Here is a 21,328-nt window from a genome sequence, read left to right on the forward strand (position 1 = left end):
GGACCTGTGGTGCAGGTTGCAGATGCGGCGTGGATCCCGCGTTGCTGGGGCTCTGGCATAGGCCGGTGGCTACAGCTCTGATTCGACCCCTAGCCTGGGAACCTCCATATGCCATGGGAGTGGCCCTAAAAAACAACAACAACAACAAAAAAGATTTTGGAGGAGTTCCCATCGTGGCGCAGTGGTTAACGAATCCGACTAGGAACCATGAGGTTGCGGGTTCGGTCCCTGCCCTTGCTCAGTGGGTTAACGATCCGGCGTTGCCGTGAGCTGTGGTGTAGGTTGCAGACGCGGCTCGGATCCTGCATTGCTGTGGCTCTGGCGTAGGCCGGTGGCTACAGCTCCGATTCAACCCCTAGCCTGGGCACCTCCATATGCCGCGGGAGTGGCCCAAGAAATAGCAACAACAACAACAAGACAAAAAAAAAAAAGATTTTGGAGATTGGGATGTGAATATCTTTTGGGAGAAGGAAACCAGTATGTTCTACCACCTACCCGACACATCATAAATAGAATTTCATCGAATTCTTCAACAACCCTGTGAAATATACGCTAGGATTTGCTTCTAAAGTAGAGGAAACTGAGGATTCCCTGCTGTGGTACAGTGGGTCAAGAACCCAACTGCAGCGGCTCGTGTTGCTGTGGAGGTGTAGGTTCGGTCTCTGGCCTGGCATGGTGGATTAAAGGTCTGGTGTTGCCGCACCGGTTGGGTATATAGGTCACAGCCGCAGCTTGGATTCAACCCCTGGCTCTTAAACTTCCATGTGCCAAGGGTGTGGCCATTAAAAAAAAAAAAAAGTTGAGGAAACTGAGCCTCAGTGCAATTTGGGATTCTGCACAAGGTCAAGTAGCTGGGATGCAAACCCAGGTCCATGAACGGAAGCTCAAGCCAGCCTGCCTGGTGGCTTAGCCTCCACCCACCCCTCCCATTCCCCTCCTGTCTGGGCCTGTCTTCCAACTCCCTGGACAAGCTTAAGCTTCTGTTTCCCAACTCAACATGTTCTCCTGTGTAGCCCTGGCTTGGTGTTGAGGATTGTTAATCAAGCAAGCTGCCTCTCAAAACTTTCTTTGAGGCTTTTTTCTAGCTCTCCTTTATTCAACAAGCATTTTTTGAGCTATTATAGCTGGATGCTAGAGCAGCAGGAAAGAGAGACCTAAGCTAAAACGGACAGGACAGTCTCTGTGAGACATACTAGGTACGTCTGGACTGTAGCATTGTAGGAAGTCAGAGCTGAGAGTTCCAGGTCCTTGGAACTTCATGTGAATCTTTCTCATGGACTTCGGGGTGAAATCTAAGCTTCCGGGAATAAGCAAAGGCTTCTTTTCTTTTGAGCTCCCTGAGGGACCAGATGTGATTAATCTTCATGTTCTCTGTGTCTTTCAAATAGCCGTGCTTCATAAATATTTAAAGGTTGGGAATGACAGGCAGAGCTAAAGGAGAAAGCCGTGTCTGAGACCAACAAATGGTTAAAGGTCACCGCAGAAGGCACTCAGTCCTTTTGTTTTCTCTCTATTCTACCTAGCAACTGATAACACTAACTATTTCTCGTCATCTTATTGGGAGATGGCCCTGGGCGTTGCTCAGTTGCTGATTGACTCCAGAGCTTGGGGTAGGTTCCTGAAAGATCAGTAGGGACCTGTCAGTGTTTTGGTTAAAAGGATCAGAAAGAGAAGGACTTTAGAGGGGCTGATGGTGCTCCTGTTACCTCTCATCACTGTTTTAACGGTGAAGCACAGCGATGCTCGTGAGTACCCCAAGTTCTCTTTGCTCTGAACTCCAAAGCTGAGGCAGCCTCGGGGAAACAGCTTCTTCCTAAAACTTCTGGTGAAATGAAGAAGCCAGGGTGGAACAGTGTGTTTGTTAAACCCAGGACTTGTTGGAGCGATGGACTAGCTGTACAATTTGTGCAGGATTTTGATGTCCCCTGTCTTCTGAAGGGTTGGAAGTCATTCTGGAAAGACTCTCTGGGTAATCTCCTACTTCCCTTCTAGAGCATTGTTCCCTTTCTTTTCTGCTTATAGCTTTTCTTTTACTTTTGTTTTTTCTCTCTACTAGCCTGGTGAGTCTCATGAGGATGTGGTCAGAGTTTCAGGGCCATTGAACAGTTCCATTGTTCGGGTTTATTTGCTTTTCCTCCTCACCACAAGCCCTACCTGTAACTCAAGATCCTGGAAAGATAAAACCATGGTTCTGGACTTGTTCACTGGCTGTAAGATACATCAACTGAGTAGAGGAGGTTTTCATTGTTTAGGGAGCCCACATTACCAGGGAAGCAGGTGCCTTCTGTTGCCCCAAATACACAAGAAGGCCCATGGACTGCAAGCCCCAGGCTTCTCTGCCCTAAGCAACTCTGGTAGTTGCTGTGTCCCTCTGCAAAATGCAGTTTTCTCTGAATAGCCCCTTCTTCGTGGTTCTAGCTCCCATTGGGCTTTAGAAACACTATTTGCTTGTCTAATTTCTACCCCCCCTGGGGGTATAACGGCCTCCTATAGTTGCTTGCTTCTGGGTGCCCCCATCATCTCTCATTTGTTCCCTTAACCCTGCCCAACCTCTGCAAGGAGTCCCTTCATTAAAGTGTCTTCATGTGACTCATCAGAGAGAAGGCTGTTACCTGCCAGGACTCTGACTGAAACATTCTGATGATTGAGGGATCACAACTCCAGGAAATTGGGGTCACTGCCTCAGGAAATGTCTGGATGACTCCAACATCACTTCCAGTGTGTTGCTGTCATTGACTCCATAGCCTGCAGTAGTCTGCTCTTTCCCTTGTACTTCTGTAGCTCCTGCTCACTGTTTTGTAATTTTCTTTTCTTTTTGCTGCAGTGTGCAGTGGCCTGAAATAAAATCTCAGTTCCCAGACCAGGGATTGACCCAGGTCAGAGTGGTGAAAGTGCTGAATCCTAACCACTAGACCACCAGGGAACTTCTGGTGGAGTTTTGTAATTTTCTACTTACCAAAATCTTTCTTTAAAGTCAGGGAGAGACAGCCTCATTTTTCTCTTCATTTTCCTTGTTCTCCCTAGTGACCAAGAGGCACTTCATAAGTGCCTCCTGAGTGAAATTATGTTTCAAGGTGATGTCCCTAAGAAACTGAAGTAATCTGACCAGAAGCCATAGAGAACTTGGGCAGCAACAGTGACTAAATTCACAACTGTGGTTTATTCTAGTTGCAGAATTTGTATGAAAATGAAAGATGTTTCACGCATTACAACTCCTCCTGTTCTTCATTTCAGCCTGTGGGAAACTGAGGTGGTGACATGGGTGGGTGTTATGGGGGTGAGGCCATGCATGGGATCTCTCTTGCAGAGCATCTATGGTTTTTGAGTTTCACCTTGAAAAAAACCAAGGTCAGTCTCTCTCTTTTTTTTTTTTTTTTGTCTTTTTAGGGCTGCACCACGGCATGTGGAAGTTCCCAGGCTATGGGTCAAATCGGAGCTGTAGCCGCTGGCCTATACCACAGCCACAGCAACGCCAAATCCAAGCTGCGTCTGTGACCATAGCTCATGGCAACGCCGGATCCTTAACTCACTGAGCAAGGCCAGAGATCGAACCTGCGTCTTCATGGATGCTAGTCAGATTTGTTTCCACTGAGCCATGAAGGGAACGCCCAAGGTCAGTCTCTTGATATCACTCTTAATTCTGTTGATGTATCAGTCCGCTTCACGAATAATGGAGTCCTTCACAGACAAGGGACTGATGATGGATAAGCCCCCTTGAATTGTCAACCAGGCTGGTGCTAAAATGACAGACTTGCAAATTATCTGTTTAGAAATGACCTTGAGTTCAAAGAGTTAACATGAGAAAATATGGGCATTTGCTATAGACTTTATTAGACTTCTTCAGTCTGTTTCCATGGAGCTGTAGCCAGGGTACATGAAGTAGAAATTTCTCCAAGATAGGGAGTTCCCGTCATGGCGCAGTGGTTAACGAATCCGACTAGGAACCATGAGGTTGCGGGTTCGGTCCCTGCCCTCGCTCAGTGGGTTAACGATCCGGCGTTGCCGTGAGCTGTGGTGTAGGTCGCAGACGTGGCTCGGATCCCGCGTTGCTGTGGCTCTGGCGTGGGCCAGTGGCTGCAGCTCCGATTCGACCCCTAGCCTGGGCACCTCCATATGCCGCGGGAGTGGCCCAAGAAATAGCAACAACAACAAAAGACAAAAAAAAAAGAAGAAATTTCTCCAAGATAATGTTTTACTCCCCTAAGGCCCTCTTCTTCTTGGGTGACATCAAATCTATCTAAATCTGAGAGATTCAACTAATTTGTAGATTTCCTGCTGACTAGTTGGAATATCTGTCTAGTCTCACTAAAATCCATTGACCTCAGTCATGTTCTTACCCCAGAGGATTGCCAAGGACTGGAGGAGGGGGCCTAGGTTAAAGATCAAACATGTGGCTCAATCAACACTTGCCTTATGAAACGCAAATTGAGACACATGACAAAGGACATTCTTTCTGGTGGGCAAATTTATGTGTATTATGGAAAACCTTTCAAGAGTATAAGTGCCAAATCACATTTTGTTACAACTTCAATGAATCATTTAAAGAGAATAAAATTCATAAAATTGCAGTTCTTCTGGGAAATATAAGACGTATGGTCATCCTTGTATACAGAGGGGACTGAGAAAGAACCCACCAGGGCACATTCATTCTCCAAAGCTTTACGTAGAACACAGTGGTCTCCCTGCGGACACACGGAACAGGCACCCTCCTTGAGGACTTGGTCTTGCTCTTCTGTCTGGAAGGTTGTTCTCCCATGGTTCTCTTCCTCACTTCATTCACGTCTCTGCTCAAAAGCCACTTGCTCAGAAGACCTTTCCTGATCCCTCTACCTAAAAGATCACCTCTCTTCATACTCTGTTTCCTTTCTCTGCTTTATTGCTCTTCACAACCCTTATCAGCAGCTGATCTTTCTTCTAGAAAGGAGCTCAGAGGGCCAGGACTGTGAGGTGTTCATTGCTGTATCCCTAGTAATGAGGACTGTGCCTACCAGAAATTCAGAAGAGAATAAAACTTACATGAGGAGTTCCCGTCGTGGCGCAGTGGTTAACGAATCCGACCAGGAACCATGAGGTTGCGGGTTCGGTCCCTGCCCTTGCTCAGTGGGTTAACGATCCGGCATTGCCGTGAGCTGTGGTGTAGGTTGCAGACTCGGCTCGGATCCTGCGTTGCTGTGGCTCTGGCGTAGGCCGGTGGCTACAGCTCCGATTTGACCCCTAGCCTGGGCACCTCCATATGCCGCGGGAGCGGCCCAAGAAATAGCAACAACAACAACAACAACAACAACAAAAAAGACAAAAAGACAAAAGACAAAAAAAAAACTTACATGAAAGGAGACATTCATTGGTAACCTCCAAAGGATAGCTTCAAAAGAGGAGCTAGGAGTTCCCGCCATGGCGCAGCAGAAACGAATCTGACTAGGAACCATGAGGTTGTAGATTCGATCCCTGGCCTTGCTCAGAGGGTCAAGGATCCAGCGTTGCCATGAGCTGTGATATAGGTCACAGATGTGGCTCAGATCTGGTGTTGCTGTGGCTGTGGCATAGGCCAGCGGCTACAGCTCCGATTAGACCCCTAGCCTGGGGAACTCCATATGCCGTGGGTGTGGCCCTAAAAAAGACCAAAAAAAAAAGAGTAGCTGAAAAGTCAGACTGTCACATTTAGCACTTCTGGGCCCTGGATAAGTTCCTGTGGTGAGAGGAGTTGTTAAGAGGGGGACTGGCAATTCTTGATGCAGATAGAACCACCCACATCACTGCATAGTTTGAGAAGTGTCCAAAGGTCCTCTTAACTAAAAATATCACCCTCCACTTCTCCCCCTCATTCCCACAATGCCTGAAATTCCAGAGAGTAGTTCCCAGGAATCATAATCATTTTGACTGTATTAAGGCATCAGGCTACTTGGGAGGGCCATGGAATAATTGGGACTTTGTTGAACTGGTTATCCAATAGGGACTCGCAGCCAATCCTAGGAAGGTCTGGAACCAAGAGCCTGGGCAATCCAGGACAGTGAGTCATCCTTGACACAAGGGGGCGGGAGAGAGCAATGGTGATTTGGGCAAGGAGCCTGAAACAGAGCCTGGGATGGGGAAGTGCCAGTGTTTAGGACCAGCTGGGTAGTCTAAGGCAGAGGGACTTCCCACCTGAGAAATCAGAGTCTAATTCCTGACTCCTCGATTTATGGATTCTAAGGATAATCTTGGGCAATTTTCTTCATCTGTCTGCATCCATTTTTGATCCATGAAATGAGAATCTTAAGACCTACCTCAAAGAGTTGCTGTGAGAAGTCAAAGCAACTCATGTTCGTGAAAGGCTTAGCTTGGTAGCTGACCCGCGGCACGTATGAGCTCAGGAAATAAGTGCTGTTCTGAGGGTGATGGTTCAGATTTTGCTGCCCTCCGTAGCCCATGAAAAGTCCAACTAGGAGGTTTCCCACCTCCTCCTAGTGGTATTTCTGGATCCCTTCATGTGAGAGCAGGATCTTTCTCCTCTAGCTGTTCAAGCACTCCATTGGTACTTCTTTTGTGGCACTTCCTACTTGCTGTCATGTGTTCTTGTGTTGTATTTATGTCACATGCTTTAGCTCTCCAGTAATACTGTAAGTTCCTAAAGAAAAGAACTGGTGTCTCATCTTTCCCTTTTTGACATTGCCTCATAATTCCCTGTACATAGTAGAAACTCAATAATTATCAATTGTCCCCATGGACAAACACCTGAAAATACTATATCAATTATTTTATAATACAGTGATTTTTCACAGTCTTTTGTCAAAATGATCAAGCTAGTTAGTCTGTGGGGTAAAGGGAAGATCATTTAGGAAATAAAATCATCATTGCATTTGGTCTAATTGCTGTCCAGTTATGTTGTTCAGACTCTCCAGCAATGTCTATCAGTGTCCACTGGGACAGAGCAGCAAATGCTCTTTGAGAAGTAGCTTGACTGGCCTGGACAGAAGACCAAATTCGAAATTGTAGATTTCAGTTCAATAAGTGGATTGATGCTGATAATCTGTTCATGGAAAGAGACAGAAAAACCTAATTTCATAACTTCTGCAGCAAGAAGAAAGAATCAGAAAATGTTATTGAATCATATGAAATTGCTGCTTTGGTAGATCAAAAATGGTCAATTACAGGCCTTTTCAAATGATTCAACCTTCATAGTTATCACCGAAGTCTAATCACCTATCATCTGTAAGGTAGAGCATATCACAAGGTCTGATGTACCATGAGAGAAAGGGTACCATGGGCTTTCCCGTATTTTTCTGTTCCGATCTACTGACTTAACATCTGTCAACCAACTTCCCATCAGAGCCGAGATAGCATTTTGGAGGCCCAGCTAAGGAGCAAGTGTGACTTACACCTGTGGGCGCACCAGATGGGTAACTGGGTTTATGGCAAACGAAGAGGAGAAGGCTGTGATGTCCTGGACCAGAGCCACACCATGGCTGCACAAGGGTGGCCAGGCAGATGACTGGCAAATGGAGGCCAGCTTTTAGGAGCAAAGCAGGCCCTAAAGTCGGGGCTGGCTCATGCAAAATAACTGCTTCAAACCAGGCATTAGGCTGAGATTGAGGTTGGAGAAAAAGGCATTACACTGTCCTTGAACGGTATTGACAACAGACTGTGTCTACTGCTTATAAACTCTGGAAGATGCAGATTTTTATGAAGTTACATTTTTAGAAGAAAGCAAAATTACATGAGTTGTAAATGTTATGTGTGAAGGTGATGTCAGTGATACCCACTTAGGATAAACCTCCTGTTGAACAGTAATACACCAAGTTGGTAATACCTTTATTTTTTTTTTGCTTGTTGGCATCTACGAAGCATGTAGACACCAGATGTCATAAAAGGAAACCCAGATTCCAAGAGAATTTCTATACCAATCTGTAACACAATCTCTTTTAAAATTCTTTCTTCCTTCCCCTCCCCCATTCTTTGCCTGGAATTTATTTCTTTGAATTTTTTTTTTTTTTTTTTTTTTGCTATCAATAACTATGGAAGCAATTCCTACCTACTTATTTAACCCCTCACTCCCTCAGCTCCAACACCAGGCCTTCTTGCTGCTCCTGGAATGTGCCACGCTTGATCTTTCCCCAGGGCCTTTGCACAGGCCCTCCTGCCTGGATTGCAGTCCTCAGGTACCAGCCTGGCTCCCTAGGCACTTGTTCAGAAGTCCCCTTCTTAGGGCAGTCATCCCTAACTGCTGATATTTAAAATTATATATTGCTTAGTTCTCTCTGCAGCTTTATTTTCTCTATGGCACTTTTTTTTTTCTTGGTTTTTAGGGCCACACCTGCAGCACATGGCAATTCCCAGGCTAGGGGTCAATTCAGAGCTGCAGCTGCCAGCCTATATGACAGCCACAGCAACACAGGATCTGAACCACATCTTCCACCTACACTGCAGCTCACGGCAACACCAGATCCTTAACCCACTGAGCAAGGCCAGGGATTGAACCTGAGTCCTCATGGATACTAGTCAGGTTTGTTACTGCTGAACCACAACGGGAACTCCTCTATTGCACTTTTTTTAAAAGACATATTTTATACATATATATATATATATTTTTTTTTTAATATTGTCTGCCTTCCTCCCCTCCTCCCACTAGGATATAGGCTCCAGAAGGGCAGACAATTTAATCTGTTTTGTCTATGGTGTACTTAGGGAGGGCCTGGAATAGCGCCTGGCACAGAGGAGGCACTCAAATTTGTAGGATACGCAGACGGATACTAAGCAAGTTTAAGAACTAATGTTCACGACTTGCTCTTCCTTTCGCCTCCATCTTTAAATAGCTGCATTTATCTGCTAAGGAGCCGCAAACCTTTTGATGTGGAGGAATAGAACCATTTGCAGAATCAGTCACAGATTCAAGCATATACAACTTTTGCAGACTCCAGACCAGATATAAATTAGATTTCAGCTCTGCTCCCCATTCTTTAGCCTGCCTCTTACGACAAGTTTTTTGTTTTTTCTTTTGGCTGCACCCACAGCACATGAAAGTTCCCAGGCCAGGGGTCAGACCTGTGCCACAGCTATAACCAGAGCCACAGCAGTGACAATGCTGGATCCTTAACCCCCTGAGTCACGAGGGAGTTCTAGAAAAAAAGGAAATTACAGACAGACTTGCATGCACAAAAGCTGACCCAGCCATTTTGTGAACCATTTTTTTAAATGAAATATATCTTTAACGTAAATACATATTTATAAGTGAAGAGGAAGGCGTGGTCATCATTAAGTGGACGATCAGCACAAGGAATGGGAGTCTGACACCCATCCGAGTTTCTCCACAGTGTCAGGGTCACGCCTGAAGATTCACGTGCTCCAGGAACTCATGAAGGGAGCGAGAGCAGCGGGATAGGCTGCCTGGAAGAAATTGGGAGGAGTGGTGTCTAACCCAGCTCTTGGACACAGGCAAGAGAAGCCGTGGACAGGATACTACCCTTTAGAGGGGCCTGCTCCGGCGCTCCCCAGCCACATCCTTTCCCACAGAGCCAAGAGTCCCTGAGGCCAAGGGGAGGGGCTCACCCCATGTCTGTACCACCTGCAGGTATCTGGGACCTGCAGTTCGCTGCCCAGATGACTCGGGGCTGCTTGGGTTTACATAGGCCTCTTCCTTTGGTCCCTCCTAAGGATGGACTATCCTGCCTCAGCCTCTGCCAGGCTCAAGAGGTGGCAAAGAGGCAGTGATTGCGGCTGAAACCTAAATGAGCAAGCAGGGGTGCCTGCATATGGGTACAAGGCCTTTGGCAGGGCTTGGTGGAGCTGGGGTAGGTAGAGAAGGCAATGGTTCCTAGGCCAAGGGCTGGGGGCTGGAGAATGGAGGCCAGCTTGTTCTGTGCCACCCCAAAGTTTGAAATTTTTCAATGTGAACTTGGCCTTTTGAGGTCACAGGAAGGGCTATTTGTCAAATGTTAAACAGGTTATTAGCTTGATTTATTCCTTTTAAATATTTGGCCCTCTGGAATGTGGGCCTCCTTTGTCCTCTTGACTCAGCCATGCAAACGTCAGAGCTGGTCCTGGGAGTGTTCAAGAGATGGGTTTTGATGACTGAGGAGGATTTAGATGGGTCAGGATGGCAGGAGGAAGCAAGACAAGAGACTCAGAGATGCGCATTTCCAGCCAATAGCGAGCAGGGTGGGGGAGGAAGCCACGGTGCTGCCTGCCCTCCCCTGCCAGGTCTTTGCATGGTGTGGGGGCTCCTGACCTCCAGCCTGGGCTCTGCTTACCACTTAGGCCTCCTGTCTCCCAGTCTCCCCTGTGGTGCTCACTGCGCTCCAGGGCTCCTAGGCCATGGGTTCCCACAGCTCATGCTCTCCTCCCTGCTGCCGGCACACGTGGTTTCTGCTCTGCTCCCATGTCCCTTCCCAGCTTCAGGACCTGCTCACCTCCTATCTGTCCCAGAACCTCCCCAAGACATATGTTCTCTGGAAAGTCTTTCCTGAGCACCAACACCCCACGCTGATCCCCCATCATGACACTCTTCCCACGACTTTGAAACTGCTTTGCCGTCTCCACTAGACCGGGGGCTTCTTGGTTGAGCCTAGAGAAGTTCAGGGCAGAAGTGGCGGGGAGCGCCAGTTTTGTTTCATTTTAGCCTACTTTTGACCCTTAGTGATGATTACAATTCTTAGGGTGATGTTTGGCCAGAAGAAAAAGTAGAGAAAGAATAGAAAAATGGTCGAGAGCGTTGGTTTGGTATAACAGCAAAAACACTATGCTTTTTAAAAATTTTTCTCAGGAGGCTTGATGTGGATTCTCACTGGGGGTCTGTCAAGCAGATTCACCTGGTGTGTGTGTGTGCACATGTGGCGTGTGTGTGTGTGTGTGTGTGTGTGTGTGTGTACACCTACACGCCTACACATGTGTGCACAGTGATGAGGTAGGGCCCTTATTCATCCACCTGGAGCCTCCGTGGTGAAACAAAGGAGTTGGGTTATCAGAGTTTTCAAACCCTCAGGGTCCCTGGGGGACAGCTCTCCTGGGGGCCCCTTTCCCCACTGCCCAGAATATTTACTTCACTTACAAGTTGAGTTACCTGTAAAATTTCATCCTAAGATTTCCAAACCTAAACAGAACAGACTCCAGGTCTTGGCTAAAGCTCTCAAGTCCTATCCGGGTCCCAGTACCTGGGGTTCTGTGATTTCTGGAAGAGGAACTAGCAGCTGGGTCCCCAGGAGAACAGGTGCAGCGGAACATGGAAGCCCCGCATGGGGGTTCAGTGGAATGCAGCTCATGGCTCCGGATCCGCTGTGACTCTCACTATCCACCTTCTTTGCCTCCCTCCAGGGACTCACTCTCTGAGATATTTTTGCCTGGGCATTTCGTATCCTGGCCATGAGATGCCTGAATTTATTTCAGTTGGGTACGTGGATTCTTACCCCATCACCACGTATGACAGTGTCTCTCGGCAGAAGGAGCCGCGGGCCCCGTGGATGGCGGAGAACCTGGCGCCCGATCACTGGGAGAGGTACACGCAGCTGCTGCAGGGCCGGCAGCAGACGTTCAAGGCGGAACTGAAGCAGCTGCAGCGTCACTACAATCACTCAGGTGGTGAAGGCAGTGGAGTGAATGCTTTCCATCTCTAGCCCCCATCCCGGTAGAGAGGCCCCTGGGCTGACGGCGAGTGTGAGCAGTTGCTGAGCTGCATTCTTTTGGCAAAGCCTGGGCAATCTGGCTGATGGGTTCAGCGCCTGCCATCTGTCCTGTGCGGCTTCCAAATTGTCTGTTTCTTCCTCAGGAGCCCTTTGCCCCGTATCCCTATCCCATCCCCATCAGGCTGCTGACCTGTACCTTCTCCTTTCCCATCCTAAATTTGGCCATTGCCCGTCTCATTTCCTGGTGGCCAGGCTGAGGCAGGTGCTTGCCTGCGCCCAGCGCTTACTTACTACATTAACTTTCCCAGGGCTATTTCTGGCTCCTGCGTCTCTCTGCCTCCTCCACTGTATTAAAAAGTTTATCAATTGGTCACTCCCAATACAGGATAATGCCCAAGGCAGGGGTTAGCATACTCTCTTGGCCTGCAGTGGGTACTCTGCAGGTATCTGTCGTTAGGTGGGCTTATGTCACAGGACCCTCCTAGAGACTCATGATGCCATGGCAGGCCTGTGCAGTGATGTCCTGTGGGGCAGAGGAGGCTCCCAGCCAGGCCCCCAGTCACAGCACCTGGGCACCCACCTCCACATCCCCACGTAAACCTCTGTCCCCTCCTGCCTGCATGTGTGTTCCAGGGCTTCACACTTAGCAGAGAATGATTGGCTGTGAGTTGCTGGAGGATGGGAGCACCACAGGATTTCTCCAATATGCATATGATGGGCAGGATTTCATTATCTTCAACAAAGATACGCTCTCCTGGATGGCTGTGGATAATGTGGCTCACATCACCAAGCAGGCATGGGAGGCCAATTGGCATGAGTTACAGTATCAGAAGAACTGGCTGGAACAAGAATGTGTTGCCTGGTTAAGGAGATTTCTGGAGTACGGGAAAGATACCCTACAAAGGACAGGTAAAGAGGAGAGGGAACACCTTGACTCCACATCCTCCGAACCTGTGTATTTTACACATAACTTCCTCTAATCTGGGTTGTGGTCGCCCTAGTCTAAAAGCTAGTTTGTTACTTGGACGATGGTGATCTGTAACTCCTTGTGAAAACGTGCCCTCGTTCCTTTTTATCAGCATTTTGACAACATTCAGCACTTCCACTTGTCTTGACAGTGGAGTACCTCCAGGGACGCTCCCTTTAGGGGAATCCAGTGAGACTGATCCTTCCATCTGTCAGTGATAAGCTGGGAAATACTCTGGGAGGTGATGCAATTCTTCAGGTTGTGTGGTCACCAAGGGCTTACACAACACTAGGATGAGTGGAAATCTGCTTCGCTTTCCTAAAGGGTAAACTTTATGATACAATTTCTTTCAGTACAAGGCTCCCCTTATACACTGAGGATATGATTTGATTAGTCAACTTTAACACAGGACTTTTCATGTATGATCTCATTATTCAAATTAATTACACATTCATCATGCTGGGGGAAACTCCTAGACAAAACTGAATGTCTCTTTCCCACAGGAGTGATGTTTATTTATGTTAAAAATCACTTTATTGATGTATGTATGTGTTTTGTTTATTTATTTATCTAGTCTTTTGTCTTTTTAGGGCTGCGCCCGTGGCATATGGTAGTTCCCAGGCTAGGGGTCGAATCGGAGCTACAGCTGCCGGCCTACGCCAGAGCCACAGCAATGCCAGATCTGAGCCACACCTGCGACCTACACCACAGCTCACGGCAATGCCAGATCCTTAACCCACTGAGTGAGGCCAGGGATCGAACCCGCAACTTCATGGCTCCTAGTTGGATTCGTTTCCACTGCACCACGATGGGAACTCCTGTATATATTTATTTTAATGGCTGCACCCATGGTGTATGGACGTTCCCTTGGGCCAGGGATTGAATTTGAGCCACAGCTGCAACCTATGCCACAGCTGTGGCCACAGTTGATCCTTTAGCCCACTGCATCTGGCTTGGAATCAAACCCAAGCCACTGAAGTTAGATTCTTAGCCCTCTTCCCCACAGTGGGAACTCCCCAGAAGTGATATTTAATGGTGGGACTTTCTAGAATTGTGGCAGCCCCGTGACACATCTGGGCCACAGATATGAATATGAATACTGACTCTCTTCTAAGCGCATGAGCTTTGGAGGTAGGTGACTGGCGTTTAAGTTCCAACACTCCCACTCACCTGCTGAATAGCCACCTTAATCTGAATTAAGAAACCTACTCAAACTGGCTTAAGCACAAAGAATTTTTAGGTGGTAAGCCTAGGTTCTGGGTCATTCTTGGTTTTAGATGTTTCCTGCAATGAAGAAAATTAATTGGGAAATGCAGTTGTCAAGTTCTAATATTGTATGCTTAGTACATAAAATATCTCAATTAAACTTGAACTTCTTCTTCCTAGAACCCTCACTGGTTAGAGTCTATCAGAAAGAAACTGTTCCAGGCATCACAACTCTTTACTGCAGAGCTCATGGATTTTACCCCCAGAAATTTCCATGACATGGATGAAAAACGGGGAAGAAATGGTCCAAGAAATGGATTATGGAGACATTCTTCCCAGTGGGGATGGGACCTATCAGACATGGGTGTCAGTTAAGCTGGATTCTCAGAGCATCGACGTGTACTCGTGTCACGTGGAGCACTGCGGGGTCCACACGGTTCTTCAGGGTGCCTGGGGTAAGGACGGGCTGTGGCTGTCTGGGAGTGAGACTGAGGAAAGGGGGTGAGCAGGAAGCATGGATCACTGCTTGCTTCAGAATGGGTCTGCTTCATCAGAGGTTCTCTAATTTGGTCTCAAGACTGCTTTCTACTCTTAAAAAAATTATTGAGGACCCCAAAGAGTTTTGTTTATGTAGTTTATATCTATTTCTACTTACTATATTATAAATTTTTAAAAATTTTAGACACTAGACAATACAAGCACATTTTTCATTTGCCATCAGGGTGATGATGTCATACCAAGTAAGCCTCTAGAAAATGCCACAGTGACTATGTAAGAGATAGGTTTTTTTTGTTTTTTGTTTTTTGTTTTTTATGGCCACACCTGTAGCATATGGAAGTTCCTGGGCTAGGGGTCCAATTGGAGCTGCAGCTGCCAGCCTACACCATAGCCACAGCAATGCTGAATCGAGCCACATCTGTGACCAATATAGCACAGCTTGCAGCTGTGATATAAGAAGTGACAGTAAGAAAAATAGTGTTGGCTTCCTGATGATGACAGGGACAAAAGTCCCGGAAAGTTAAGACAGAATGGGAGAAGGACTTGTGGATTTTCCCCATTTGCTTGCTTTCAGAATCGGAAACTATGCTTCTGGTGCTGAAAGCCGGTGCTGGATTCATTGTCCCAGCCATTGCCCTGGCTGGAGTTGGCATTCTGGCCTGGAGAAGGAGGCCCCGAGGTAAGAGGCATGTGGAAGGATCCTAGGGGGGAACAGACTGTCTCTCCACAGCTCCACAGAGTTTTATTTGCTGCATCTGCCTCTCCAAGCTCCATTTAGAAATGGGTTGGGCTTCATTTTGCCATCACAGGACTTGGAACACCTCTCTCGCCTTGTAGGAAACACACACCATGGATGATGCTTGCAATGAGAGTGGTCTGTTTCATTGGTGATGGCTGATATCAACAAAGTAGTACAATTCCTGTCCAGGGGGACTGTCCTCCTAGAAGTTGGGCCAGAGAAGACAGAATGATATTGATTTGTCTTTTTTCCAAACAATATCACTATTATTCATTAGAATTGACTTTTGAGGGAAATTTTGCCCTTGGTTTCAAGACTCCAGTAAGTTTTCCCATTTTGACAAACATTATTCTGCCCCAGTCTTGTGGCAATCCTTTTTCTTCTGAATTCATCTTTCAACATATGAAATGTGGAAAAGTAGATACCTTTGGAAGAGGGAACTCAAGGTAAGAAAAAATGGGAAGGGGAAATGGGAGAGATACAGGCTCTTGGCACCTTGGGGGAAAACCTTATTCAATAAACATGTATTAAATGCCCACTATGTTCAGAGTTCTGTGTTGGATCTGGGGTACAGCAATGGAAAAGACAGACACGATCCCTGTTAGAGAGCTTATAAGGTTGTTCCCACCTCTGGCTTCACTAGGTGCTCAAACTGATCACAGCATAATATTTATGAGACCTAGATTATGGGTTTGAACCCCATGTGGGCTAGGAGTTTGGCTTTGCTTCAGACTTAAACCCCACTTCAGGCGATACCATACAAAGCATGCTCTTCCATCGAAGTTAAACCAACCCTCTGCTAGAAAACTATCTCTGAGATGATGGTCATTATGTTTTCTTTATAATAAAGTATAATTCTAATCCAATAAGCGATATCTGCTGAAGCAAAAAAAAAAAAAAAGAAGATTATTTTCTATTTTTACCTCACACCTCTCTCAAGAATGATACACATTGTGAGCTTTTTATCTTGTGGCATTTGTGAATTTAAAGTTTGTCAAGGACTAAGAGTATCTTGACAAAGCAAGCTAAAAAATGTCAATGCCAGCTTCTCAGATTTTGCTGAACATTGCACCATTTATTTTTGAGCTATACGGAAAAACGCACATATCGGACTAAAAACTCTTTTCCTTTTAGAGCAAAATGGAATCATCTACCTTCCTACACCAGCTCACGATGGGAGATAGCTGTTTTCCAGTTGTCTTTCCTCTAGGAAGCATGGCCTCCTCTGTTCCTTGTGGACTCAAATCCAGCACGCAAAGCCCTGGACCACACGCATCACAGACATGGACATACCGGACATTATAGGATTGAGTGTTCAGGGCAGAGAGGAACCATGAAATTCTGTTCCTTAGCTCCAAAAGGACTGTGAGCTATCAAGATCTTCTGATGGGCTCCTTTATCACGTTTCCTCTAGCCATGGCTCGTCTCATGACCCAGCACTTCCTTACATCCCATTTGTCATCAGTGGTTTTCAGGTGGATTAGAGAATCTCAGGGCTAGGAGAAACCTTCAATCCAGGGCTGGAAATGTCTTCTCCAGTACCTCTGACTCGAGCACCCAGCCTCCACCTGAATTCCACCAGTGAAGGGCCCCTCATTACATCATAAAATGGCCTTTGTCCTCTTTCATGAGAGTGTTTACTATAGAAGAGCTTGTGGGTACCATGACTGTGACCTATAGACAGGCTGGACCATCCCAGGAGAGCAGCCAGAGAGTTTCTGCAATGGCCTGTGAGTAGTGGGATTTATACCTCTCCTGGCCCAAGAGAAAGCCAAAGTGCCCTGTTCTTATGGCAGCTCTGCCTGGTAGCTTGGCATCTTGGAAATATACCTGGGCATATCTGTGGAGGTGCTCTCATTCTTCCTGTCTTTAGCGGAAAAGTGAGAACAATAATGATCAGGCAATTACCTTCAGTGGAACTGAACTACACAGACTTGAACCCAATTGAAGTCTTTTATTTAAAACAATTTTTTTCAATTGCAATCTTTTTTTTTTTTAAAGGCTGCACTCACAGCATATGTTAAGTTCGCAGTCCAGGGAATGAATCCGAGCCACAGCTGTGACCTACGCCACAGTTGAGGCAATGCTGGATCCTTTAACCCACTGTGCCAGGCTGGGGATCAAACCCACAACTCCACAGAGACCCAACCTGCTGCAGTCAGATTCTTTTTTTTTTTTTGTCTTTTTGCTATTTCTTGGGCCGCTCCCATGGCATATGGAGGTTCCCAGGCTAGGGGTCTAATCGGAGCTGTAGCCACCCGCCTATGCCAGAGCCACAGCAACGCGGGATCCGAGCTGCGTCTGCAACCTACACCACAGCTCACGGCAACGCCGGATCCTTAACCCACTGAGCAAGGGCAGGGACCAAACCCGCAACCTCATGGTTCCTAGTCGGATTCGTTAACCACTGCGCCACGACGTGAACTCCCTGCAGTCAGATTCTTAAACCCACTGTACCATGATGAGAACTCCACCAACTGCAGTCTTTTAATGTACAAATGATAGTATGTTTATGTCTAAGAAGAGGGTTCAAGTCTAATTTCTGTCCTTCCTTTACTGGCTTATTGTAGATGGACCCCAATCACCTTTATCCATGTGCTTTTTCTCCATATATCTGCCCTGCGAATAAATAAAAGCCCCACTGTGAGAATTAACACCCCCTTGTTCCTCCTTATTCTTCCCAACCCTCTAAAATCCCCGCCATCATTTACCTCTTGTCCTGCCCTGTGTAGCTGCTGGTCCTGGGGTTGACCATCAGTTACGCACTCATCTGTCCCACTTCAATGACCCTGTTTGACCACACATATCAGCTCTGATACTTACTTCAGTGGCCCCAACTTTGACAACTGACTTTGAACATGTATATCAGGCTTGAACTTTGCTCTCCCTGGTCTCTGACATTTACCCTCTGGCCTTAATCATCATAGCCATGGGTACAGGCACACTCAGCATGCCAGGGCTATTCCTTGCTCCATGTCCCCACCTCCTTCCATGGATGAAGCTCCCATTGTACATCTCTTACCCAGTACCAGCTGAGTTGCCAGAGAGCACAGTTGATTTATTTTGCTTTTAGGGCTGCCATGCAATTTCCATACCGTCTTTGAGGCAGTGCTGCACTGTAAAGACAGCAGCTTTATTTTGGGAATGGTTTCTTCTTAGGGTTAGAAGAATCGAGACAATATATTTTTGGATGGACAGTAACTCAGGTGAGGTATCGCTGAAAATGTCTCTCCATCTACCTGATCCTCTCATCAAAGTTGTGAATAGTCAAAACCTTTTTGGGTTCCCAGGGCCTACACTTAACACATAATAAAAATGTCCACACGAGGAGTTCCTGTCGTGGCGCGGCAGAAACAAATCCGACTAGGAACTATGAGGTTGTGGGTTTGATCCCTGGCCTCGCTCAGTGGGTTAATTACCCGGTGTTGCTGGGAGCTGTGGTGTAGGTCGCAGACACGGCTTGGATCTGGTGTTGCTGCGGTGTAGGCTGGTGGCTACAGCTCCGACTGGACCCCTAGCCTGTAAACCTCCAGGTGTCGCGAGGGAAGCCCTAAAAGACAATTAAAAAAAAAAAAAATACACATGATGGAGAGGAGTTTTTGCAGGATTTTTGTTTTCTCCTTGGGGATTTTATAATAAAAAGAGAGTTATACGAATATAATAATAAAGGGAAGATTTTTCAATAATACCTAAAATTTTGCAACCTTCATGTTACGAGTGGCTCAAGATTACATTATTTCCTAAGACGTTTAGACTTACTGTTCCATTGACTCATGTTTGTTGATTACAGGGGCTCAGTCATTGGAATCTATGAAGTATTTGATAACAATCTAAACAATAAAAACCAAGAACCATGCTATCATCACAATCATTATTTTGGCTTTGGATTGTCTTAATATTTGGGTTAAGAATGTCAGGTGAGAGAAATCAGTTCAACTCTCTTCTTCATTGTCGTCTCTTTTTTTTAAACTCTATTTATTATCCCCTTTCTTTTTAAGCACATACAGACCAAGATGTAGTATATTTAAATAGCAGTGTTCACAAGGAGGGAAGGAAAGAATTTGAAGAGCAGGGTGAAAGTCCAGTAAGGTTTTCCTGGGGGCTTGTCTGCTGTGCGCTGTCCTGTCAGAGGGCTGGCCTTCTCTGCCTCCCCACTATTTTCAAGTTCTTCCAGGCTGTTCCCTCCTTTCTGAGGAGCCACTGACTTAGTGTTTCCTCTTCTCTCTACTTTTGGCCTGAGAGAAGGTTGTTTCACAGTTATGGCCACAGGAATAGTTGTCCACTTAGGAGGGCTGTTGATCATTTTCTGGCAGGGGCCCTCTGAGTGGTCACGCCTTATTTTGATCACCCATGCCTGGGGTTTTTGTCCTAACATATGCAGGTTGCGTGTCCCCATGGGTGCATAAACTGGAGCGTCAATGCATTCATTTACTGTGAGAAACACCATGGCCGAGTGGGTCAGGTGTTCGTCTCAGCTGGTCAGCACCGCTTCCAACAACAGAATCTATGTGACAAGTGATCACAGAGTGGTGCCTGGTGGCCCCCAAATTGGTGCACAGGGGACACATTCTTGCTCTTTAGCCCCCCCTTTCCAGGGTTAGCTGTTCTTTCACACACTGTTAGTTCACAGAATGTTCTTCAGGGAGCAAGCATTTGCCCAAAGCCTCAAGCAGTGGGCAGCAGCATCAGAGAGAAGTGGGGTGCTCTCCCAGCCCATGCCTGATTTACCACCCTTCTCAGAGGAAGAGTCCCCACTGCCCTTCCTGAAATGCCTTCACTGCCTCCCTTTCTTTGGAGGTTGGTCACCTTTTAACCTGTTATCTTGCTGTAACATCTCTGCATCTTCCTTTCGTTCTGGGTCCCCTTTCTCCAAAGTCCTTCTGTCTTCTGGTTGCCTCACACTCTGAAGGCTGTGTAACAAATCCCAAATCCTAGTGGCTTAAAATAACAACAATCAATTTATTATCTTTCATAGTTTCCATGGGTTGGGGATTTGGGTAGATCTTGGCTAACCTAACCTAGTTCTGGTTTGGGGTTATAGCCAAAGAGCGGCTGGAACTGAAACAGTGCAGGACTGGAACAATGGGAGGTGGGGTCAAGCATCTCTCTCTCTCTCTCTCTCTCTCTCTCTCTCTCTCTCTCTCTCTCTCTGTGTAGACTTAGGGGATCTCCATGTGGTCTCTCAGTGTGCGTTAGAATGGGCTTCCTCACTGCGTGGTGGCCTCAGGGCAGAAGACTGCTTACCAGGCAGCTAGCTTCCCTCAGAGCACGTATCCCAGGAGATCAAGGCAGAAGCACGCAGCATTTCTCTGTCCTATGCTTGGAAGTCACATAATGTCACCTTCACCATACTCTAATTAGTCAAAGAAGTCACGAAGTCCTGCTCACGTTTCAGGGGAGGGTACAGGGATCCTAACACTCAATAGTAAGTTTGTCAAAGTCACGTTGTAAGAAGAACATGTGGGTGGGAGGTATTGTTGTGGCCATTTGGGGAAAGAGAGAACCTGTCACAACTGCCATGTCCCCCATCCTGTCCCCATTCCACCTTGTATCAGTGTCTGTCTAGGGCTGCTGTAACAATGTACTGCAAACTGGGAGGCTTCTAGAACAACAAAAAGTTTTCATCTCACTGTTCTGGAGACAAGTCCAAAATCAAGATGATGGCAGAGCTGTGCTTCCTCTGAAGACACTAGGGAAATGTCTGTTCCAGGGTTCTCTCCTAGCTTCTGGTAGTTCCTTAGCTTGGGGCTGTATCCAGGCTTCACCTGCTGTTCTCCCTGGGTGTCTCTGTGTCCCAATTTCCCTTCTTAGAAGGACACCACTTATACTGGTTTGGGGTCCATGCTACTCCAGTAGGACCTCATCTTTAACTACATCTGCAACTACTCTGTTTCCAAATAAGGTCACATCCTTAGGTACGTGGGGCTAGGACTTAAACACACATTTTGGGTGCACACAATTCAGCCCATAGCACACCCCTACCAAACCTCTGCAGGCTCCCCTCCACCCAGCAAAAAGCCCCTTTTGCACCAGCTAAGCACTTAGTCAATCAAACTAATGAAACAAATTCTCCCCATGGTCAGGCTGACCAGTCAGTCAGTCCACCTTAACGCTCTGTGAGAAGAGTTAAGTCAAGTGAATCTGGCAGAATAGTGGATGGTTCTGGGGGAAATTGGGGGACCGGAATCCTTTCTTTAAATCACACCACTCGGTTTTCTTCCACTTATAAGACTCATCTCCCACTCCCTGCAGGACAAAGAAAGATGTTCCTGGCCTCCAACTTTCATCCCTGATGGTGAAAGCAGCTGCTCATTGATCTACTTGCCT

The 21,328-nt window shown here is 46.7% G+C and overlaps 1 protein-coding gene across 1 annotated transcript; it reads left to right on the forward strand.

Annotated features, from left to right (window-relative positions):
* The first annotated feature begins 1,597 nt into the window (after nt 1–1,597).
* On the forward strand, nt 1,598–17,107 carry LOC125110743 (major histocompatibility complex class I-related gene protein). The gene is given in 7 exon segments (XM_047752269.1): nt 1,598–1,745; nt 11,284–11,544; nt 12,225–12,500; nt 13,945–14,019; nt 14,022–14,219; nt 14,837–14,941; nt 16,136–17,107. Coding segments are annotated over 7 exon segments (1,020 nt in total). The 5' UTR covers nt 1,598–1,690; the 3' UTR covers nt 16,186–17,107.
* Nucleotides 17,108–21,328: the final 4,221 nt, after the last annotated feature.

Source organism: Phacochoerus africanus, chromosome 11, assembly GCF_016906955.1.
Source record: "Phacochoerus africanus isolate WHEZ1 chromosome 11, ROS_Pafr_v1, whole genome shotgun sequence".
In the NCBI taxonomy this organism is placed as follows: domain Eukaryota; kingdom Metazoa; phylum Chordata; class Mammalia; order Artiodactyla; family Suidae; genus Phacochoerus; species Phacochoerus africanus.